General features: G+C 37.3%; 1 protein-coding gene across 3 annotated transcripts in view; it reads left to right on the top strand.

Moving 5' to 3' along the window:
* The window catches only part of TNPO3 (transportin 3), an 81,222-nt gene that overhangs the window by 42,837 nt on the left and 16,151 nt on the right, over positions 1 to 22,234 (top strand). For all 3 annotated transcript variants that reach the window (XM_067746952.1, XM_067746953.1, XM_067746954.1), the window contains 13 exons: positions 239 to 377; positions 1,803 to 1,949; positions 4,012 to 4,119; positions 5,822 to 5,913; positions 8,068 to 8,207; positions 10,497 to 10,688; positions 12,393 to 12,484; positions 13,370 to 13,446; positions 14,932 to 14,992; positions 15,866 to 16,006; positions 18,912 to 19,028; positions 19,887 to 19,981; positions 21,209 to 21,365. In XM_067746952.1, the coding sequence (XP_067603053.1) occupies positions 239 to 377; positions 1,803 to 1,949; positions 4,012 to 4,119; positions 5,822 to 5,913; positions 8,068 to 8,207; positions 10,497 to 10,688; positions 12,393 to 12,484; positions 13,370 to 13,446; positions 14,932 to 14,992; positions 15,866 to 16,006; positions 18,912 to 19,028; positions 19,887 to 19,981; positions 21,209 to 21,365 (1,558 nt within the window). The remainder of the gene's footprint in view (positions 1 to 238; positions 378 to 1,802; positions 1,950 to 4,011; positions 4,120 to 5,821; positions 5,914 to 8,067; positions 8,208 to 10,496; positions 10,689 to 12,392; positions 12,485 to 13,369; positions 13,447 to 14,931; positions 14,993 to 15,865; positions 16,007 to 18,911; positions 19,029 to 19,886; positions 19,982 to 21,208; positions 21,366 to 22,234) is intronic.

The raw sequence follows: 22,234 nt of genomic DNA, 5'->3' as shown, positions 1-22,234 counted from the left end.
GATGTTTTAATAATTGAGAATTTTAACTGACTTATGAGTCACTTCCTTGTATGTATAAAAGTATGTGATTTAAGGAAAGATGTTTGTTATGGAAATTGTGATACAACATAGCAAATAATCACTACATGTCCCTTAGGCTGAGGATTGCTTTTATTTATTTGATTAACTGTGTCTGTGAGTATGAACGCATAATATCCAGATTTCTGACTTGATGTTCTCATTCCTCTTTCATTTACAGAGTTCTGAATTACTGCCGTATTTTCACTGAACTGTGTGAAACTTTCCTTGAAAAAATTGTTTGTACTCCAGGCCAAGGCCTTGGGGACCTACGAACTCTAGAACTGCTTCTTATCTGTGCAGGACACCCTCAATATGAGGTAGTGTTTATTCTATGCTAATGCCATTATTTTCCAAGTTGTATGTCACATATTATCTGCATTCCATTTTCTCCTGTTGAGCTTTTTATTTGTGGGAAATTATAGTTTTTTGTTTTTGTTTTTTGTTTTTTTTGCGGTACACGGGCCTCTCACTGCCGCGGCCTCTCCCGTTGCAGAGCACAGGCTCCGGACGTGCAGGCTCAGCGGCCATGGCTCACGGGCCCAGCCACTCCGCAGCATGTGGGATCTTCCCGGACCGGGGCACGAACCCATGTCCCCTGCATTGGCAGGCGGACTCGCAACCACCGCGCCACCAGGGAAGCCCGAAATTATAGTTTTATTTTTAATGTGATGGGGAGTTTCCTCTGTTTTGAATTTTTTAAAAAATATGTATTTGGGCTTCAGCTTTGATTCCTTTCTATTTTCCTACTTGGTTAGCTGGGCTGACCTGTTAGAAAAAAAGCCTATTACTTTTCCACTGAGGCTCCCTCTCTAGCGTCAGTTACTCTTTAGAGCTTTATAGCTAAAGAAAACGTACCAAATCTTAACTGTACCTCCACAAGTTTTAACATACAAAAGTTTTCTCCAAATTATGGATGAAAATGAGAATGGCGTTGAAAGGATTTAAAGAGTCTTCTTCATCCCAAAATTTCTAAGACATGCTGCCTCTTTTAAGTTTGCTAGATTAAAAAAAAACAAAACTCCTCTTATTCAAGAAGCTTTATCTCCTCTTAATAGTATAAGAAGTGAGAAAGAACTCCCAAGCTGGGTTAGCTCTAGTTAAATGGCTCCATTTTGGATCATTAATGGGAAAGGATGGTAGGGCCCCTCTTAGGGAGGGACTCAGTAGTCCTGTGAGTCTCAGTCCTTTTTCTTTGATCATATAAAAGATAATGCGTATTTGTTTGACATAATCTCATGAGGATATCTAGATTTTGTTGAAACTTAAAACATTTTTGGGCAGAAGTATTGTACTACCTAATAATTATCATTCCTCTGAACAGTGCCATATGTAAGATGAGCTGTGGTTTGTACAGGTTATTTGTAGATGGTTTATCTGGTGAGAAGTGTTTTAATCTCAAAAAAAAAATGAAATAATTTCAGAATTTAGGAAAAAATACTTTTAAAGAGACTTCCATTTCTGTATCTGTTTCTCTAAATTCAGAATCCAATATACTGTTGGAGAAGTTATCCCAGGGCTGGACAGAGAATGTAAAGCCAGTCATCCTAAATGGAGTTTTGGGCCTAACATGGAAAGATAATTTGGGAGGATAATAATAAATCTGCTAGAAAAAAGATGGCTTCTTAACTGGTTCCACTCATATTGTTTTAAAGTGTTTCTTTCCTATTGGCCCTAGTAATAATAAAACTGCCTTCTTTTCTTATTCAAATAAACCATCTTTTCTCTTTCTTTTAATTTGATAGGTAGTAGAAATTTCCTTTAACTTTTGGTACCGACTAGGGGAGCATTTATACAAAACTAATGATGAAGTTATTCATGGCATCTTCAAAGCTTACATTCAAAGGCTGCTTCATGCCTTGGCTCGCCACTGCCAGCTGGAACCAGACCATGTAAGTTTTCTTCTCTACTTAATCAAGTCTTGATTTCCTCTTGTTTTCAATGCTAGCTTGAAAAGGAACTGAAAAGATAGAGAATAAAGCTAATGGAATCTGTGGGTTTTCTGTCACTCTAGCTTACACTGAAGAAGTCAGTACCAGTATAATGAAGAGTGCTAGGTCTATGTAAAAAGAACTCAATCCTGCTGAGCCAGTAATTCTTCTGGGAATTCACCTTAAATAATTCTGCAGAAGAAAAAAATTGCTATTTTATGTACAAAGCATTATCTATAAAAGTAAAAAAATGGTAAACCCACGTACAAGAGTATTAGAAGAAGAAATTCCCTGGTGGTGCAGTGGTTAGGACTTGGTGTTTTCACTGCTGGCGGCCCAGGTTCAGTCCCTGATCGGGAAACTAAGATCCCGCAAGCTGTGTGGCATGGTCCCCCTCCCCCCCCAAAAAGAATATTAAAGAGTTACGTATATTATTATGTAGCATTCTGATGGATCATAATGCAGCAGTTAAAAATAATAACTTGAGATAGCAATAGTTGGTACGCTAAATGAAAAAATGTCAGATTTTATAATATGTATTTTTAATAGCATAAAATATGTGGTTGGATTAAAACTAACACAAAGGTGAAATATTTGTGTGAGGATGTGGAAAATAACTTATGATTCCCCCCCCGACACATATGTGCACATTTTTCTTTATATTACTTATACGAATTTTATAAGTTAAAATATAATCTATTTGCTTAGAATAAAATACACTAGAAATATTATAAAACAGTCCATTGGAAAACTCTTCAATCTCATTCTTTGCTTAGTCACTTCAAATTTTGTAGCATTTATTTCATTCTTTTGGTTGGTTGGTTTAATATCCCTGTCCTTCAACCTATAACTTGGAGTGGGTTTTTTTTCCTATTGCTTACTATTAAATCTGACATGAAAACTGTCTATTCATTTTAATGTTAATGTTGTTATTTGAGTTATGGTATTTTGTATTTCCACAGAACCTTAGTGATGATTTAGTTTAGTGGTTTTCACTACTTGTTTTTTAAAACTGAGGAATCTTATCTTCAACTACATATTGCTTGGAAGCCTGATAAGTAAATAAAAGCCGGGCTGCTCTGGTTTAAATGGCTCTGCTTGCTTGATCCGTTTCTTCCCTTTGCTAGTTCTGTGACACCATTTCCCTGGCAGGTAATTCCTTACACTTGTAGGTGTATAGTGCTTTATAATTCATTATCTCATCTGAGACAGCCATTGTTTCCTCCTCATTCCTTGACTTTAATTTTTTCATCTTAAAGCAAGGAGGTTGAACTAAATCAGCAATTGTCAGTAATACTAAGGGCTTTTTCCAGATACCCATGGTCCAAGATTCTTATAGGTGCCCATAACCATCTCACAATTGGTAAGCCTTAGTTTACTCACAGGAGGGTGTTGGAATAAGAAAACCTTAAGCATGAAATGTAAATGATCTCTGTATTTTTTAATGAAAAATTTCAAATATACAGCAAAGGGAAAATGATTTTATAGTGAATATCTGTATACCTACTAGCTAAATTCTACCATTAATATTTTATTATACATGTCTTATTATGTATCTGTCCACCTATATAAAATTCTTTTTGAAGTCTAATATTCTATTCTGTGTCTAGTTCTTGTGATAATGGTTGATTTTGGTAGATCTTGAACCGTAAAGCTTCAGAGGCTTATTCAGTAATAAAAAGCTAGGCCTTATCTAGATAGGCTAATAAACTCTTAAGTTACCACCTCTTCTAGGTCACTTCCCACCCCCACCACTCCAGATCTTTCCAACAGCAGGCAAGATGTAGCTGGGACACACAAAAAAAGAGAAGCGTTTCTAATAGTCAAGGCAGAAGATAGGTTGTATTGACTTGACACACCTAAAAGTTTGGGATACCCTCTATAGTAAAATGTCTTTGTGATTTAGGCGATTCATCTTTTTGTTCATTGGGACTGGACTGCTTAATGGCTTTTTTACTCTTGATTTTATAAAGTAAATGAAAGCCTTAGTTTAAAACAAATGTTATCTGATTTGAAATTTCAGGAGGGGGTTCCTGAGGAGACTGATGACTTTGGGGAGTTTCGGATGAGGGTGTCAGACCTGGTGAAGGACTTGATTTTCTTGATTGGGTCTATGGAGTGTTTTGCTCAGGTAAGCCCGTTTGGAGATTCTTAGCAGTTTTACCAGTCACTTTAATTGTGTTAACTTCTATGTCTTCTCTAAGTGTTCCATCTTTTTCTTCAATCTTGATGGCTAAATGGGACAGTAGATATGCAGGTGCCTAGCACACTGCCTGGCATATAGTAGCTGTGTTTGTTTAGTATCTTACAAGCCAATTGCAGTGAACAGTTCAGTTATGGTTTACACTATAATCTTGCTAGTGAGAGTTGTTCCACTTGTTCAGTTGAAATGGAAGATCATGGATAAACCTTAAAGCCCCCAAGATACTTATAGGGAATTTGGACCTAGCCAGGAAAATAGACAAGTTTTTCTGCTTTAATAATTATGTATCAACTCCTGGCAACTCTTAGTTATTTGGCATTTCCTTTGTTCACATTTATGGTTAGATTCCTTTGCAGTTTCATCCCAGAGGTGACTATACTAGAGTAGAAGAATCATAGTCCTGTGGTTTTCCTGACAATCAGCGAGTAACATTTTACATCATAAGGTTGCAGTCACCACCATTCCACATCACTTAACATTAGCATAATGTCAGGTGGTTTTCATATTGCTGGATCATGCTCTGAATCCAGAAATACTAGTTTTAATGCTTTGTCAGCAATACTGAACTAACCTAATTTGGGGGGATGGGTAATCCAGGCATTTTGTGTATTTGGGGGCATCATCTGATCTAGAAAGTGTTCATAAAATTATAACTATATTTCTTTATATTAAACAAAGTATGTTTCTTTATCTAACTAGAAAGGGTTGGGGATTCTTAGCAGATTTAGTGAGATCCCCAGATCATAGGCAGATGACCTGTGCTCAGATTTCAACTCTTCTCTCACTGGCTCTGCGGCTTTGAACAAGTTACTTGTTCTTCTCCAGACCTCAATTTACAAATTTACATAAATTATTAGTCTTGTCCAAGATGTGTACTGTGGGACACCAGTCTCATGAGATGTTCTTTGCCAGAAAAAACAATTCTGTCAATTAAAACTGGAAAATGACTTAAATAGTATATTTAAAGGCTCTGTGAAGTCATACAAGAGAATTGTTTAATTTTATCTTAACTAGCAGTGTGTTATATGACTACAGAAATCTTATTTAGACTAACACCCAGTCACATCCCACTGATGGATATACCCTGGGAAGTTTCTGGACATCTCTGAGTATTCTGTTTGGTCTCTCCCCATCTCCCCTTGCTTGGACATGGTATTGTGATGGGTGCTTCAGAACAGCTACTTTTTAGGAATTTAATCTATGCTACTAGTGTTGATGCAGACAAGTAGTTAAAATAATAGAAATGTAAAGCCAATGCATATGCCGAGGTTTTACATTATATCTCATTTTTAAGTGTGTTTATGTATTTATGAGTTATTATCAGGACCAGGAAAAGACACTCGTGTAATATGTTTTGTTTTCTCCATAATACTCATTTTGTGGGAGTAGATGATAATCTTGATATACTCTTGGGGCCCTAAATGGGTTTGTTTCATATATTAAACTAGTATTACTTAGAGTTAGTGAAGATTTGAAAAATGAAGATACTATTTTTCCCTGGCTCTGAGAGATAAATTTAGAAGCAAGGGGCTAGATTTATTTTAACTAACAGAGTTTTTTGTTTTGTTTGTTTTGGAATTCTATTCTGTTTTCCTTTTAATGGATCCATAATCCACCTCTTCTTCTCTAGTTATATTCTACTCTGAAAGAAGGCAACCCACCCTGGGAGGTGACAGAAGCGGTTCTCTTTATCATGGCTGCTATAGCAAAGAGTGTTGATCCGTGAGTGTCTAATAAGTCTTTTGCTGGGAACTCTTAATATCAGAGGAAGGAAAATTACAACATTTTTCTCGTATGGGATATGTTTGGAAATTCTTAGAACTTCTTACTTCTATAATGCTGTCTAGTCTTCTGACTTCTAGAGTCTAGTCCAGAGTAGCATGCATTGTTGATATCCACGTTTTAAACACATTTCCTAGAGTTAAAATTATTTTGTTCTTGATGCTAGGAAAAGAATGCTGATTTATCTTCCCAACCTAGGCTCCCTTGTGCAAGTTGGTATAATCAAAACTTTGTTAGACTGTTAAATTGTTGGCACTTCCTTAAAAGCATTTGAATAGGCACTAATTTGGCTCTCACCTGCTTTTGTGACCTTGGGTGAGTTATCCTTACAAATATTTAATTATATTGTTCTCCTTTTTTCCTGTCTTGGAGAGTCATTTGTAAGTTTCAGAGAGGCCAGGCATAGGTACCATTTCACCTAAAAGAATAGCAAACTCTAAAGGGCAATTATTATTTTTGTTTTCGTCATTGGAAAATTTTAAATTATTAGATTTTGATTTCTAATTGCTTAGCATAGAAGTTCTATTTATTATTTCAACATGAATCCTTAAAAACAGAATTTACTTTGTTATGTGAGTTTATAAATCAATGCTAGTATCTGTCAAGTTTTCCTGTATTGTAATCAGATGTCTGCAGTTGAGCTCTCTGTCCATGGCCTTGGTTGGAGAGATGGTTAAGGCATGTATTCATAAAATGTACAGTCTTCTTTCTTAGCTGTCTTACAGGGTCTAGTCAATGAAATCTTATGTTGTTTCTAATCCAGTAAACATTTAAGGAGATAGAGTAGGTTTGTTTTTCTCTATTAAGGAGTTCTGGTCCTGAATCACATATCATACTATTTGCTTTGAAACCCATTTGGTATCTTTTGGAAACTTCAGTAACAGTCTGAAGATTATTACACTAATAATCTAACTGATTTGTGTTGGTATGAGAAAGGATGGCAAGAGAGTCTCAATAATTAGCTTAGTGCCCGTAGGAAGCATAAAGCATAAATGAGAGAAGATTTTATTTTGTTTTTTGTTTATCCACATTTCAAGCCAACTGCATGATTACAATTTTTTTTTAGTGTATGAAGGACTTAATAGACTTAGTGTATCAGCAAGGAGTGCTCTTGCACTAATCCAGGATTTATTTGCATTTTAAACATCTTTCATTTCTGGATTACGTTCTACCACTTTGGGAGCATCCTCCACTCTGCTTAAAGAACTTCAGCCAGGGCTTGCCTGGTGGCGCAGTGGTTGAGAGTCTGCCTGCCGATGCAGGGGACACGGGTTCGTGCCCCGGTCCGGGAAGATCCCACATGCCGCGGAGCGGCTAGGCCCGTGAGCCATGGCCGCTGAGCCTGCGCATCCGGAGCTCGTGCTCCGCAACGGGAGAGGCCACAGCAGTGAGGGGCCCGCGTACCGCAAATAAAAGAGTGAAAAGAAGAGAAGGAAAGGGAAAAAGTTAATTCATGGAGCTGTGGAAAGTATTTGGATAACTTTAATTTTCCCTCATGTTCTAAGTCAGGGCACCTTTATTCCTACAGCTTGTGTTCTTGTTTCTTTAATTAGTGAGCTGGCCCACCCATGCTTACCTGTTCTTAAAGTATCCATTATCCAGCTATAAGAAATCTTTTGGAGAATAACAACTAATAGCGAGTGGTCTAGAATTATTTCTTCATTCATTTAGCCATTCAGCAGTATTTATTGAGTGCCCACTGTGTGCCAGGCACTGTTCTAGGTGCTGCAGATATAGGAATAAATAAAATGGATTCATTAAAAGAAGACATTGATCCACAGTAATTGCCTGCCTCTCCAATTTGAAGAGCCTTATTTGATAGCAGGATGTGTCTTTAGACACTTCACTGACATTGAGAAGATTAAGGAGCAGTAGTATGCTTCTCAACTGAAACAATGATATCTTCCATTTCTGTCTTTTCCTCCTTTTTGAGGGTTAAAAAACTTTCATACCAGATGTTAAGCACTTTTATCCAAATGGTTATTTATTTAGAAAGAAACCCTTTAGCAATGATTTGTGTCATTGCAGCCTGTTTTTTAGCCAGAACCTAACCTCTGAAATTGGTAACTCTGAGTACTTGCCTTCTAAACTCAGGGAGAACAATCCAACACTTGTGGAGGTCCTAGAAGGAGTTGTCCGTCTCCCAGAGACCGTACATACAGCTGTGCGATACACCAGCATTGAATTGGTTGGAGAGATGAGCGAAGTGGTTGATCGAAATCCTCAGTTCCTTGGTATGTGTGAACATTCCTCTGCAGCTGCTGCTTCTGATTTTTCTGCTTTCTTTCTCTCTCTTACTTTTGCTTTTGTTTTCCTACTTTCTCTTTTATTGGTAGGTTGAATGTTTCTAGACACTGAGACTAAATATATGAGTTATTGCTTAGTTGATACAACATTTTATAATCTGATCAGACTTTGGAGAAAGGACCTTTGAAAGATTAGATCTCTAGATAGGGAAACAGTTTGCTCCTAGTACTGTGCTTCAGCATAACTATTTCTGTCTTTGTTAGGCTTTGGCATAGGCTTGAGCTAATCAGACTGTCCTGTAGTTCTAAACTAGAAGCTGCTAATAGGCTAAAGCAAAGACAGTTGGGGGGGGGGGATGTGTTATTTCAGTGTTAAATACATGCTCCATTTAAAAACTAAGAATTATTATTGAAACTAAATAAGTACAAACTACAATGAAGAGTGTTGAGTTATATAACTTCTGGCTGCCTTTACTGACTTGAAAAAATAACTAAAGATCATATAAAATAACTTTAGAATTGAAAGTAAATTTAGAAGTAATTTCTTCTAATCCCCTCATTTTCCAGATGAGGAAACTGAAATACAGAGAGACTAAATAATTTATCTAGGTTAATATATATTAAGCCCACCTGATGTTCAAGACTGATATATTCTGAGAATTTTAAGAATTCTCAAATTCGTGAATATCATTAAGTTTGTGCTGTACTTATGTTTATTACCACCTTTCGACTTGATTTTATTTTACACATGATCTTTTTTTATTGACTGAAACTCTTACTTAAAAAGAGATGTGTGTTCCTATTTTCTTGTTTCTGTATATAGAGCATATAAGATAGATAGGCTTATTACATCATAGCTGAGCCACTTCCAAGTTCAACATACCATTTAAAAATTTTTTCAAAATACCTATTTTCTAATTCTTAAATCTCTTCACTTCCATTATCTGTCTCAAAATTTGGCTTTCTTTTCTGAACACTTTCCACAAAGAAACTAAGTGGGTTTATCTGTTTGTTAAGGCTTATATTCAGTACCACCTGTAGTATCTTATTCAAATTTGTGCCTCAATTAGAAGACAAATTGCTGAGTGTTCATACTTACTCTAGAATAGTCAAAAACACAAATATTTAATTTGAGAATCATTGAAGCCTATAGTATTAGAGTTGCGTGGGCTAGGTTTTAGATTCTAGTTCTGATTCCCATGCTAAACAGGCCTTTTTGTGTGTGTGTGTGGAAGGGAGCAGGTTCATGCTGGGTTGGTGCATTGTTTTTGTCATTAGACTAGAAATGGAGATAACTTTTAAATGGGCTTTCAGAGATTACTTCTTTTATAAGGTTTGGTATGCGGTTACTCTTTAGTACACATAAAGTGCTCTTTAACCATGTATGATTTTTCTTAGGGTTTCTTCATAGAAAAACATTCTGATTTTTATGAAGCAAGGTAAAGGATAACTAGGATTTGCTTTATAGGAATTCGCCTTTGTAATCCCTTTTCTTAGAACACTTACATTTGGCAGAAAGTAAAACATAATGAACTAATTCTTTTAGAAGTGCTAAAGATCCATCTGTGTGGTTTGGGGGCCTTTTGTAATTATAAAGAAGCAAGTATGAAAGTGTCAGCTTTAGATAACTGTCATTGTCCTGATTAATGTAGACTGCTTTTTTTTAAACAAAGTGACTAATCTCTGAGTATAATGGTACTCTTTGAGCCTTATCGTCTTTCTTACATTACCCTATTAATACTTGATGGTTATATCCACCAGTGGTTTCAGACTGAATCAGTGGTTTTCAAACCGTGCTCTGTGAAGCCCTAGCAACAAGCAACAGTTGATTTCCACAAGGAAAGAAATGGAAGATAAATAGATAGGACTCTCTCTGACACCATTTGTCAGTGAGATCAGCCCCATTTTTATATGTAAAAACATTGGCGTTTAAACACATTTCTTTTTTGTTTGTTTTTTGTGCGGTATGTGGGCCTCTCACTGTTGTGGCCTCTCCCGTTGCGGAGCACAGGCTCCGGACGCACAGGCTTAGCAGCCATGGCTCACGGGCCCAGCTGCTCCGCGGCATGTGGGATCTTCCCGGACCAGGGCACGAACCCGTGTCCCCTGATCGGCAGGCGGACTCTCAACCACTGCGCCACCAGGGAAGCCCCACATTTCATTTTTTAAAAATGGTTCTTTTGCTTAAAAAGGGAATGTAAAACCTTTGTTCTAACAAATAGAAATTTTCCTTGAGTTTCAAATAATGTAATCTTTACGTATGGATTTTCTCCTTAGACCCTGTGTTGGGCTATTTGATGAAAGGACTGTGTGAAAAACCTCTGGCTTCTGCTGCAGCCAAAGCCATTCATAACATTTGCTCTGTCTGCCGAGACCACATGGCTCAGCACTTTCATGGACTCCTAGAGATTGCCCGTTCCCTTGATTCCTTCATGTTGTCTCCAGAGGCTGCTGTGGGCTTGCTAAAAGGTACTTAATTAAGATATTAAGAAGGAACAGTCTCTAAGCCACTTCTAGGGGTTATATCAGTTGTATCCCACTTTTCAGTTGCAGTTTACTCAGTTATGGGGAAGGTCACTCAGAGGGGAGGGTGTTGATTATGTGTACATGCATTCTTAGAATATTTTAAGGCTATATAACTAATACAAAGTGCTTACAGTATTTATAGCACGAACCTAGATTTTGGGTGGAGACAACACATTGGAACTAAACATAGTTCCTTTTTGAGTTGGGGGAAAGAATAAAAATGGAGACCAAATAAGCATTGCTATACCATAGAAGTAAGTGGAAATTTAAAGGTAGTGTGCCTGGCTCAGTCCTATAACTAGAAGTCAAGGGTTCTGGTCGCTTAATGGTCTTTAACCATTACTGATCAGTTTACACTGATCAAAAGGCAAACAGCCAGGGTGGTGATGAAACTCAGAGTAATGGAAGAACTAGAGATATTATGCTAGGGGAAAAGACTTAGAGGAGACTTTAACACAGTGGCTATTTTTAAATATTTGAAAGATTATCTTAGAAAAGAGGGAACAGATTTATTTTATGAGGAATTGATTGTTGACAGTTTACTGGCTCCTAGAAAGAAAATGCTTTGTAACCATACTTTCTGAAAACAAATTGGGGTGTCCTGTGAGGTAGTGAAATCCTTAAAGCTAATGTATCAAATAAAAGATTGAGCAATCTTTTATTGGGGTATATCAAATAAAAGATTGGGTAATACAGCCTGTGCAGCATCTTTTAAGTCTCTGTGAGTGGCAGACAGCCTTGTCCAGATTGGATGCCTGTTAAATGTCAACTAACTGTTCTTTCTCACTTCTATGATCAGGTTCCCTACCAGCCAATGTAACTATGCATTTTCAGGACGGATTTTCTTTTCTTTTCAATCTTCTTTTGCCACATTTTCTGGCATTAAATCAGGTCAGATTTTTCTTAACTACTGCCAGCGGGTATCGCTGCCATCTTGTCATTTTCTAGTGAAATTTAACCTTGATGCTAATGTGACGTCTAACTTAGAATGTGGCATCCCAGTTATATCAGTGGTATCTTCTAGATATAGAAAACTTTTTAGTAACATTCTTTTCTATAGGGATGAATTAAAAGGAGAAAATTGTATTTGTTAGATTTTTTCCCCCTAGTTTTAAATAAAAAATCTAATTCGTCCATGGTTTATAGACTGTCAAGAAAAATCATTCAGTTTTTTATTCAAATGTGAAGGTTTATGGATTTATTACTGTTTATTTGGGGGAAAAGGGGAGAGGGGAGATTTTTGGAACTATTCAAAAATGAAAGAAAGGCAAACTTAACTATTACTTTTCTGTTCAAAGCACTCATTTAAATCTTTGAAGAATTGGAAGTGGGGCTATCTATGTATTTAAACATCTTTAAACCAATAGGCTGCTGAGGAGAAATAGTTTAATATTAACTTCAGTTGTAAATGTCAATGTGAAAGTCAGTATGGTCTTCTAAGCCAAATAAAGAAAAACCCAACCATAAATAACAAACTATTATAATTTAAAAACAGTGCTAAAAAAAAAAAAAAAAAAAAAACACAGTGCTGATCTTTTTGAAAGAATGGAACCAGTCAGCCTTTTCTGTCAGCCATATGATGTAGACCAATGAATTACCTCAGTTCAGTTTTTATTTTCTTCATTTGTATCATCTTTTGTCTTTCAGGGACAGCACTTGTCCTAGCCAGATTACCTTTGGATAAGATTACTGAATGTCTTAGTGAACTATGTTCTGTTCAGGTTATGGCATTGAAAAAGGTGAGTCCAGTTAAGTAAGGGGTGAAACAAATATAATATGTTTACATGTTAGAAAGGAAAAGACAAAATTTTTTATTTGCAGGTGGTCTTTTATCTAACCAGAAAAGCCAAGAGAATGAACTGAGAAGTTATTAAAATTTATAAGTTTATCAAAGTAGCTATATATATGAAATAAGTATTCCAAAATCAGTAGATTTTCACTGTATCAGAAATACCATTTACAAGATTACAGTGGGAAAAACACCATTCAAGTTAACAACCAAAACCATAACCTACCGTGTTTCCTTGAAGAGTGTTGTAAAAACGTCAGCTCTTCTCAAATTACTTTTATGGTACCATAGCAATGAACATACCAGTGGGATTTTTAGGAGAACTTGACAAAGTGACTCTAAAGTTTATCTCTAATAATATGCTGGTAGAAGTATCTAAGAAATTTTAGGAAAGAAGAGTAAGAGGTAGCAACTTGCCTTACCTCTTAAAATATATTATAAAGCTATAATAATTTTGAAGCTTTATATTATAAAAGTATAATATAAATATATATTATATAGTATAATACATATAATCTATATTATAATGTATAATGTCTATAATATCCTAATCATTGTAAAAGTAAATGGGAAAAAATTAAATGATACTGTTTTCTACTCCACAATGATCATATAGTAAAAGTTAATATGCATTCCTGGCCAGGATGCAGTAAGATGGAGGAAAATAATTTGCTAATATGAATTTAAAAGTTTACCATTTTGAGTAACTTTCAGGAATCTGTTATAAGGAAATAATCAGAGATTGAGACAGAGGTTGATGTACAAGGGTGTATATTGCAGTGTTTGCTGTACGTTTGTATGTGTAATGACTGAGTGTTAATATCTGTCTCTTCAGCTGTTGTCTCAGGAGCCCAGCAACGGCATATCCTCAGATCCCACTGTGTTCTTAGATCGCCTTGCAGTGATATTTAGGTAAGAAGAGAGATGCCAGGTTCCTGCCCTGGGTTAAAAGCTCAAATGAGACCATTAGGTATTGAAGTAAGGAAGTGTTTTTTCCTCCAACTTCCGAGTACCTCCTATAAACTCCCTCTATCAGGAGACTAATTTAGTCCTATTACAATTGCAAAGGCAAATTCTAAGAATTTATTTTTGGTAGACCTTTGTCAAAAGGCCCTTTAAAATGTAATTAATTCTCTAGGTCTCTAGATCAGTGATTCTCAAACTTTAACATCCATCAAAGTTGCCTGTAGTACTTAAATTACCAAGGCAACAGATTGCTGGGTCCCATTCCCAGAGTGTCTGATGGATTGGATCTTGGATAGGACCCAAGAATTTACATTTCTAATAAGTTCCCAGATGCTGTTGCTTTTTATTCCAAGGACTACACTTTCAGAGTCATTGCTATTATAGTGTATGGGTGCAAAAAAATAATGAAGCCTCTTCAATAACCAGGTGAAATTAAACTTTCTTTGAAGTCAAGAGGAGCATAATGATTAAAACAGCATTAGAGTGACAGTGTTCAAAGAGTGATCCTTTCTTAGTTGCATAATATAATTTGCGAGTCCTGTAGGTATAACTGGAATATCAATTAATAGTTGCATAAATACCTATGTGGAAGAAATTAAAACTGAGGTGTTGTTTTAGCTTGTTCTTATCTACACATATTTTTTCCTGAGTTGGTATAATGCTTTCCTTATATAATTAGGGGAGCCCTGTTGCATACCATTCTGAGAGCCTATTAACAATAACTCCTATTTCACAATAAATGAAAGAAAATCTGCAAAAGGTGGACATGCCCTGATTTTTTAAAAATTAGATTTTTATTGAGTTGCTATTGAGCTTTTTAAAATTAAAGAATTTTGTTCCTTTAAAGAGGTAGGTAGCTAATCGTAGTGGGGTTTTTTTCCCCCCTGCTTTCCTTCAAATTAGTGGATTCTAGAACTAGACAAATAGTTGGATTGGATGTACTGTGGGTGGGCCCATGTTGTGTATCATTGGATTTAGACTAGAACCATGAGAAACGTCTTTGGTAGACCAGGGTTCCTAATGCTTTTGCCTTTTAATGCTGGGAATGAAGCAGTACTTGGTTTCTCATAGTGGATTTAGACAATCTGAATATATTTATTAGTTTGGAAGAAACTACATATTCAGGTTTATAAAGGGAAAAAAGATGGAAAGGATAGTTGTAGCGCCCCACACCCACAGCCCATGTAGCAGAGTTGGATTGAATTTACATGTTACAGTAGAAGAGGCTTAAAGGTGAGAAAAAATTGATGGGATGATTTAAACTGTGCTTGTGGTTGAACAGAGTGGGAGGAAAAGGTATTGATTCTTAAAAATACTCTGGTTTTCTTTAATTGGTGAGAATGATACTAAGTAAACTAACAGGGATTAGGGCCCTGGTTCCTTGATGAATTTGCTCTTCTTTCGCTAATTTGGGCCATTGTCTTTCCCCAGACACACCAATCCCATTGTGGAAAATGGACAGACTCATCCGTGCCAAAAAGTCATACAGGAAGTAAGTGCTAATGTATGCCTGTGGATCTTCCTTTTTCCTTATAAGGCTCTGGGTAACTAAAGTGAGAAGGTACTGTCTTCTAGGTTCACAGGAAGATTCAATTTGTTGATATGCTTTAAATATCAATGAAAAGAGGAACAGAACCATCCAAATAAATATTTTTGATTTTAGATTTGGTAAGAAAACAGACTGTGGGGAAATGCGCTGAAAGGCCAAAGTAGGGAGAGATTAACTGTGTGAATCTTATTGTTGCTGGGAGGCATGATCATTACCGGCAAAATGTTTTTGACAAAGCCAGTTAACCATCATAGTTAGTTTCCTCTTTGATAATGTACTTCCTTTGTACTTTTTTAAAAAATGAGGGTAATGTGAGGATCAGAGGGCATGTTTTGAGAAGTGCTTTTCAGACTTCAGGGGGGAAACACCAAATATCCTTACGTGTTCAGTGGTATCAAAGCTTGCCATTTCCTTAGCTCTAGTCCTTTTGTTCAAGGTCTTCCAACTTCTTGGAACTGTCTTTAAATATCTCTTCCTCTATAATTCATTCTGCTTCTTCCCATCCTAAAACAGGAAGTCCAGAATTTAGGAAAATATGTATCTTTGTCTTTTCGTAAAGTTAGACATGGTCCTCTTGTGTTGTAAAGAGTCATTGTGCTTCCGTTAAGAAGTGGTTGTTTGTCAGTGATGGGTAGTGTATTGAACCTCAGCACATATACACACACCCACTGACCAGAATCAGGCCATGTGTGTTCCTATAAAGAAAGATTTTTCCAAATTATTTAAAAGCCAAATAAGTTGTTACCAACTTGGGAGCATTTTTTTCAGCACTTAGTTGTTCATTTTCTTTCTGTGCTCTTTTCACTTTTGACTCAGATATGGCCAGTTTTATCTGAGACTCTAAATAAGCACCGGGCTGATAATCGGATTGTAGAACGTTGTTGCAGATGCCTCCGTTTTGCTGTTCGCTGTGTAGGCAAAGGATCTGCAGCCCTGCTGCAGCCACTAGTCACACAGGTGAGTTCTCTACAAGAGGGAAAATGTACAGTATACAGAATTTTGAAATAGGAGCCTTTTAGAACAAAAACTCTGCTGATGAAATGAAACATTTTTGCATTTCTTAAATACAAACTAAAATATATTTGAAAGAGATAAGTAGTGCCTGTGGTATGTTATTTATAAGGCAAATAGCCTGTAATCTGTTCTGTATAGTGATAGTCTAAATAGCAGCGCATTTCAGTGTGGAATTCAGAAATGGGAATGACTTTAATGCTCAGCTCTTATATACCCATGTTAAACATTTTATATTAATTTCCTTTTTAAAAATGTGGCAAGTCAAACTTTGCTATTTCTGGCCCAAAGAGATGTTCTTCTTTCTTCACCATAGTTAGTTATTTACATAAGTCTCTTATTTGTCAAGAAATAAATTTGACTCTTTCAATCACCAAGATTCGTATGTAATTATGATGGTGTGCCTCACTATACATGGCTCTCTGAGATCATATTCATGTCTAGAATATTCTGTATGAGACACTTATGACTAGTGACTTAATTCACTAAGTAATTTATGTTGGTGTTAACCTTACAGTAGGGCTGGAACTAGATTTAGGCAAGTGAGGTGCCATGCGCACAAAATTGACGGAGGTGAGGCAAAGTGCGACTCTGAGCAAGTACCTTCTCAGATTTTGCACTCATGCTGTGAGGAGAACTACCACAGGGCTTCAGCTAGACCCCACCCAGCCAACCTGAAGTGACCCTTCTCCACCTGGGCAGGGCATCTATCAGGCTGACTCTGACAGTGAGTGCCCCCTCAAGTTCTGCCTCACTCTTAAGGAAGCTCTTACCCAGAGCCAGGATCATGCTGTTGCAGTGTCAGTTGGCACTTACATGACCATGCCTCCTTAAATTATAGATTTGATTAAAGTTTGTATAGGTAAATATTTTAACAGAATTTTAATTTTTAGCGATTTTCTGCATTTACTGTACCCTGAGTACAACAGTATATGTTTGCATTTAGGCTGTGTCCACCTCTGGTCAAGTGTCCCCTTCAGTGCAATACATTCTGGGTCCAATACAATGTGATTTAACTCCCCTTTGCTATTGGAGGATACCTTCATGACTTTTATGTTATTCTTTTATTCCAATAGCATAGGGTAGCATCTTATGTGACAAAAATCCCATAAATTCGAGGTCAGTAAACTACAGCCAGTGGGCCTGCCACATGTTTTTGTAAATAAAGTTTTACTGAGAGATAGTCATGCTTATTCATCTAATTATTGCTTATTGGCCATTTTTGTGCTACAGTGGAAAGTTAAGTAGTCAAAAGATTGTAAGGCCGGCAGAGCCTAAAATTTTTACCATCTGGCCCTTTAAGAAAAAGTTTGCCAACCGTAACTTATATCGTTCGTTAAGTACAGCATATAGTTTTGAGTATACAACACTGAACAGATTCGTAGCTCCCATCTCGTGTTCTTTTCATGGTATATGCTGATAAGTGCCAGTTACTCTGCCCTTCCGCTCCCACCAAGCTGAAAGAATTGAATTTATGTAATAAGATGAATATATACATGTTGCATGGGCTTTTTTTCCCTCTTTTGCTGTACCACGCAGCTTGTGGGATCTCAGTTTCCCGACCGGGGATTGAACCCTGGACCCATGGCAGTGAAAGTCCTAACCACTGGACTGCCAGGAAATTCTCATGTGATGGCATTTTAAATAGATGAACGTACAGTGGCCTCTTAATTTTTGGAGGATAGTAGGGTAAAAATCCTAAACAAATAATTTAGTTTAAATATTTATATTGTATTAAAATTTTTATTCTGTAGAGATTCAGATATCTTGATTGGAAACGCTCTTTTTACTCAAATGATTAGATAGAGGGGTTTAGAAGCCAATTTAAACAATGCTTTCAGGGCTTCCCTGGTGGCGCAGTGGTTGAAAGTCTGCCTACCGATGCAGGGGACACGAGTTCGTGCCCCAGTCCGGGAAGATCCCACATGCTGCGGAGCGGCTGGGCCCGTGAGCCACGGCCGCTGAGCCTGCGCATCTGGAGCCTGTGCTCCGCAGCAGGAGAGGCCACAACAGTGAGAGGCCCGCGTACCACAAAAAAAACCAACAACAACAATGCTTTCAGAGTCTCCTCTAATATGAGGGGCATTGGATATTTTGTTCCTGCTGTGGTTGTTTTTTCAAAAAAGAATTATCTTTGATGCAAATAAGAGCAACTTGTAGGTTGGAAAATTAAGGTATATTGTTAGGGTTTTGTAAATATTACACAAACCTTGGATAATAACTCCTTAATGGTTCCAGCTTGAAGTAAATATTATACAACTCTCCTACAACATTGTTTTGGAAAGATAAAAAAAGGTCAAAGTCTTGAAAGAATTCTAAATAGAGTACTTGAAAATAATTGAGGAATTGAGCCCTATGTTTTAGAAAATGTTGCCAACAAGCTTTACTGCGTTGTCTTAAAGAGAAGAGACCAGTCTATCTCAGAATTTCTTCCTCCAGACAGCTACCTAAGCTGAAACTTTTTAAAAATAATTAATTAATTAATATTTATTTTTGGCTACGTTGGGCCTTCATTGCTGCACGCGGCCTTTCTCTACTTGTGGCGAGCAGGGGCCACTCTTCGTTGCAGTGCGCAGGCTTCTCATTGCAGTGGCTTCTCTTGTTGTGGAGCACAGGCTCTAGGCACGCGGGCTTCAGTAGTTGTAGCTTGCGGGCTCCAGAGCACAGGCTCAGTAGTTGTGGCGCACGGGCTTAGTTGCTCCGCGGTATGTGGGATCTTCCCAGACCAGGGCTCGAACCCGTGCCCCCTGCACTGGCACATGGATTCTTAACCACTGCGCCGCCAGGGAAGTCCTAAGCTGATACTTTTTGAGGGGTAAAGAATTGAACTAATGGGATTTTCCCTTGGCAGATGGTGAATGTTTACCATGTACATCAGCATTCCTGTTTCCTGTACCTTGGTAGTATCCTTGTGGATGAGTATGGCATGGAAGAGGGCTGTCGGCAGGGACTACTAGACATGCTCCAGGTATGTTTTCTTGGAGGGTCTAAAGGCCTAGCAGTGTGTTCTTCACCATGTCTTTAATTCTGTTGCTTCTTCATATTTCCTTCCCAGGCATGATGTTGCCCTAATAATAGGGAGGTAGAACTTCCTAGTTGTTCTCTGGACAGGCCTGCTTGGGAGAATGAGAGAGAGATTGACCACACAGATGTACTGGTCATTACAGTTATTACTGTCTGATTTATGCTATCCAGAGGTAGGATTTTTTTGGAGGGTGGGAAGGTGGGCAAGTAGATTTAAAATAAAGGATCTCTAAGCTCAAGCATGTTTCTGTTTTTAATTTCTTGCCTGGAACAGCCAATGAACTAGTTCACTTAGGAGGGATGGTCTTAGGGTAAATAGCAGGCATTGGAAAAGTCTCCTGATATACTGCTTTTACCCTCTCCTATTCACAGGGCAAGGAAATATATTAGGGAGTTAAATCATAATGCTCCTTTTCCCAAGATGTCTTTCCCTTTAAAATTGCCATTTCATGGTTATTATCATTAAAACATCAACTACTCCCTTAGTGGACCAGACCATATCTAGTACATAAGCACAGTCTTCAGTTTCAGAAACTTCTAAAAATTTGAGGTGACATCTACCCAGTTGAAATCTGTATCCTCAACCCTTTCTGAAATGTGGACTTCATATGTGAAGACTGTTTTTGTCAACTGAGAAAGATTTATATCTTCCCTTTGTTGATCTCTCATCAAAGTCTTTTTCTTTTCTTACTTATCTGTGCTTCCCCTCTTTGTTCTCTTTGTATATGTTATGATATTTAGCAAGTCTGAATCCCATGGCATTAATTTACAAGCATTTGTTTTAAAATCACTTTTTTTCTAGGCACTGTGCATGCCCACCTTTCAGCTCTTAGAACAGCAGAATGGGCTCCAGAATCACCCTGACACTGTGGACGACCTATTCAGGCTAGCCACCAGGTCAGTCCTTCTGAAGAGCAACCCTTTTTTTTTATTGCTCATCCTCATCACTGCTTGATCTTGTCACCTAACAGTTAACTGTTTCCTTCTCTGTAAAATGAGGTAAGAGGAGTAGGTAGATTAATGGTTCATAACCCAAAGTTAAATCGTGAACCAGAATATTCCCATTAAATGAAGAAGAGCTGGATGAGAACAGGGGAAAATAACTGATTTCCTTGCATGAAGGAGGGAACATGCCCAAGGCAATAAAAATGAGCTTTGCAAGAATATTTGACTAGACAGTCTGTAGAATCCCATGTAGTTTTAACATTTTATGGTACTATGATGTCATGCTTTACTTAAACTTTTTCCTTGAGAAGCTTAGCATCCTTCAGATATAATCATATCTCAGAATAAAAAATCCTTAGGCTTTTAAGGTGCCTTAGAAGTTATCTGGTATGTACTTCCCACCTCTACCCCTAGCCAGCCACCCCACTTGTTGCTTAAATTCCTTTTACTAGTAACACTGACATTTGTATTCATTCTTAGTCCTTAGCTCAGGAATTTGAACCAGATCAGTTAGTAACGAACACTGGGTTTTTTGTTAATTTTTGGACAAGTCAGAAAACGCTTTTGTGTGTGTGTGTGTGTGTTGGTATGAGAGAATTGTTTGGTGGGTTGTCAACCTGTTTTCCTGGTGTGTTCCTTGAAAAATCAATCTCTAGAGATGCTCTTTGCACAAATGGTTGCCTGGTAAAATAAATTTGGAACAATGTTTTATCTTTTTCTTGGAGATTCTCTGTAAACATTAGAGGATCTGAGAAAACTGAGTGGGAAGTATAGAGTTCCCATATACCCCTAGCTTCCCCTCTCCTTCCCCACAGCCTCCCTTACTATCAACATCCCCCACCAGAGTGATCCATTTGTTAGAACTGATGAACCTCCATTGACATGTCATTGTTAAAGTCCATAGTTTACATTAGGGTTCTGTCTTGGTGGTGTTCTTTCTATGGGTTTGGACAAATGTGTAAGGACATAATGACATATATCCACCATTATAGTATCATACAGAATAGTTTTACGATCCTAAAACTCCTGTGTGCTTCACCTATTCATCCCCTTACCCTCCACTCCCTCAATCCCTAACAATCACTGATCTTTTTTCTGTCTCCATAGTTTTGCCTTTTACACTGGCTGCTTTTATAGCCTAATCCTGTCGTTTATATCTAGCTTGTCTTTCCACACCAGGTTTATTCAGCGTAGCCCTGTTACCTTGCTGAGGAGCCAGGTTGTCATCCCTATCTTACAATGGGCCATTGCCTCTACTACCCTGGACCACCGGGATGCCAACTGTAGTGTCATGAGGTTCCTACGAGACCTCATCCACACAGGGGTAGCCAATGATGTAAGTATGAACAATGTAGTCTTTCTACTTTGTAGCTCATTGTTTTCTCATATCTCTTTCTCATTCCTTAGGGGAAAACCAGCATCTCCTTATTTGATCTGTGTTGGTAGGCATATTCCATAGTGGATCATTCAGTAACCAAAATATCAACTAGTAGATTTAACACAGCCTGTACTAAGTGTTGTAAGCTGTATCAAGTAGTCTGAAATTATCTCTGCTTCCAAGCCATTTGGTGTCTAATTGAAGAGAGAAGTAGATACAGTTACAAAGAATTAAACAACAGCAACAAGGCAGTATTTGATTGTCAGATAAGTGATAAAAGTCATGATTGCTATGAGATCAGAGGAGGGAAAACTCTTTGGAAAGAAGTAGGTTGGGATAACTTTCTGGAAGAGGAAGGACCTCAGTGGAGCCATTTGGATGGATTGGAGAGGGGAGGAAAATCTAACTGGGGTATAAATTATAATCAGAGAAAGTCAGGATAGTACTAAGTATAGTAGTAGACACTTAAGAGACCTTTTTGGCTGGAGTAGTAAAGTGGTTCACAAAATGTTCAAAGGTAGGTTTGACTAGATGTGGAGTAGAATTGAAGGTAAGGGAGATCAGTGAAGAATTAAGTATGTGACTAGGCTAATTACTGAAGAATTTTGACAGTAAAAAGAGAGAGGGAAAAGAAGAAAATAACTAGAAGTGAAAGGCACTGTAAAAGTTTTTTTTTTTTTCAACATATTAGAAATATGTGTATTCAAAGACTAAGAAGGAAGAAAATAAGTAAGTTTTTTTTTGATAGAGATTAGATATCTGATAGAAGTCTTTTTTTCAGTCACTTTTTAAAAAAGGAAATACAGATACTTTAAATTATTTTTTAA

This window comes from Pseudorca crassidens, chromosome 8, assembly GCF_039906515.1.
Source record: "Pseudorca crassidens isolate mPseCra1 chromosome 8, mPseCra1.hap1, whole genome shotgun sequence".
NCBI classification, from domain to species: Eukaryota; Metazoa; Chordata; class Mammalia; order Artiodactyla; family Delphinidae; genus Pseudorca; species Pseudorca crassidens.
The sequence above is the reverse complement of the archived record's forward strand: the minus strand, read 5'-3'. Positions and strand labels throughout refer to the sequence as shown.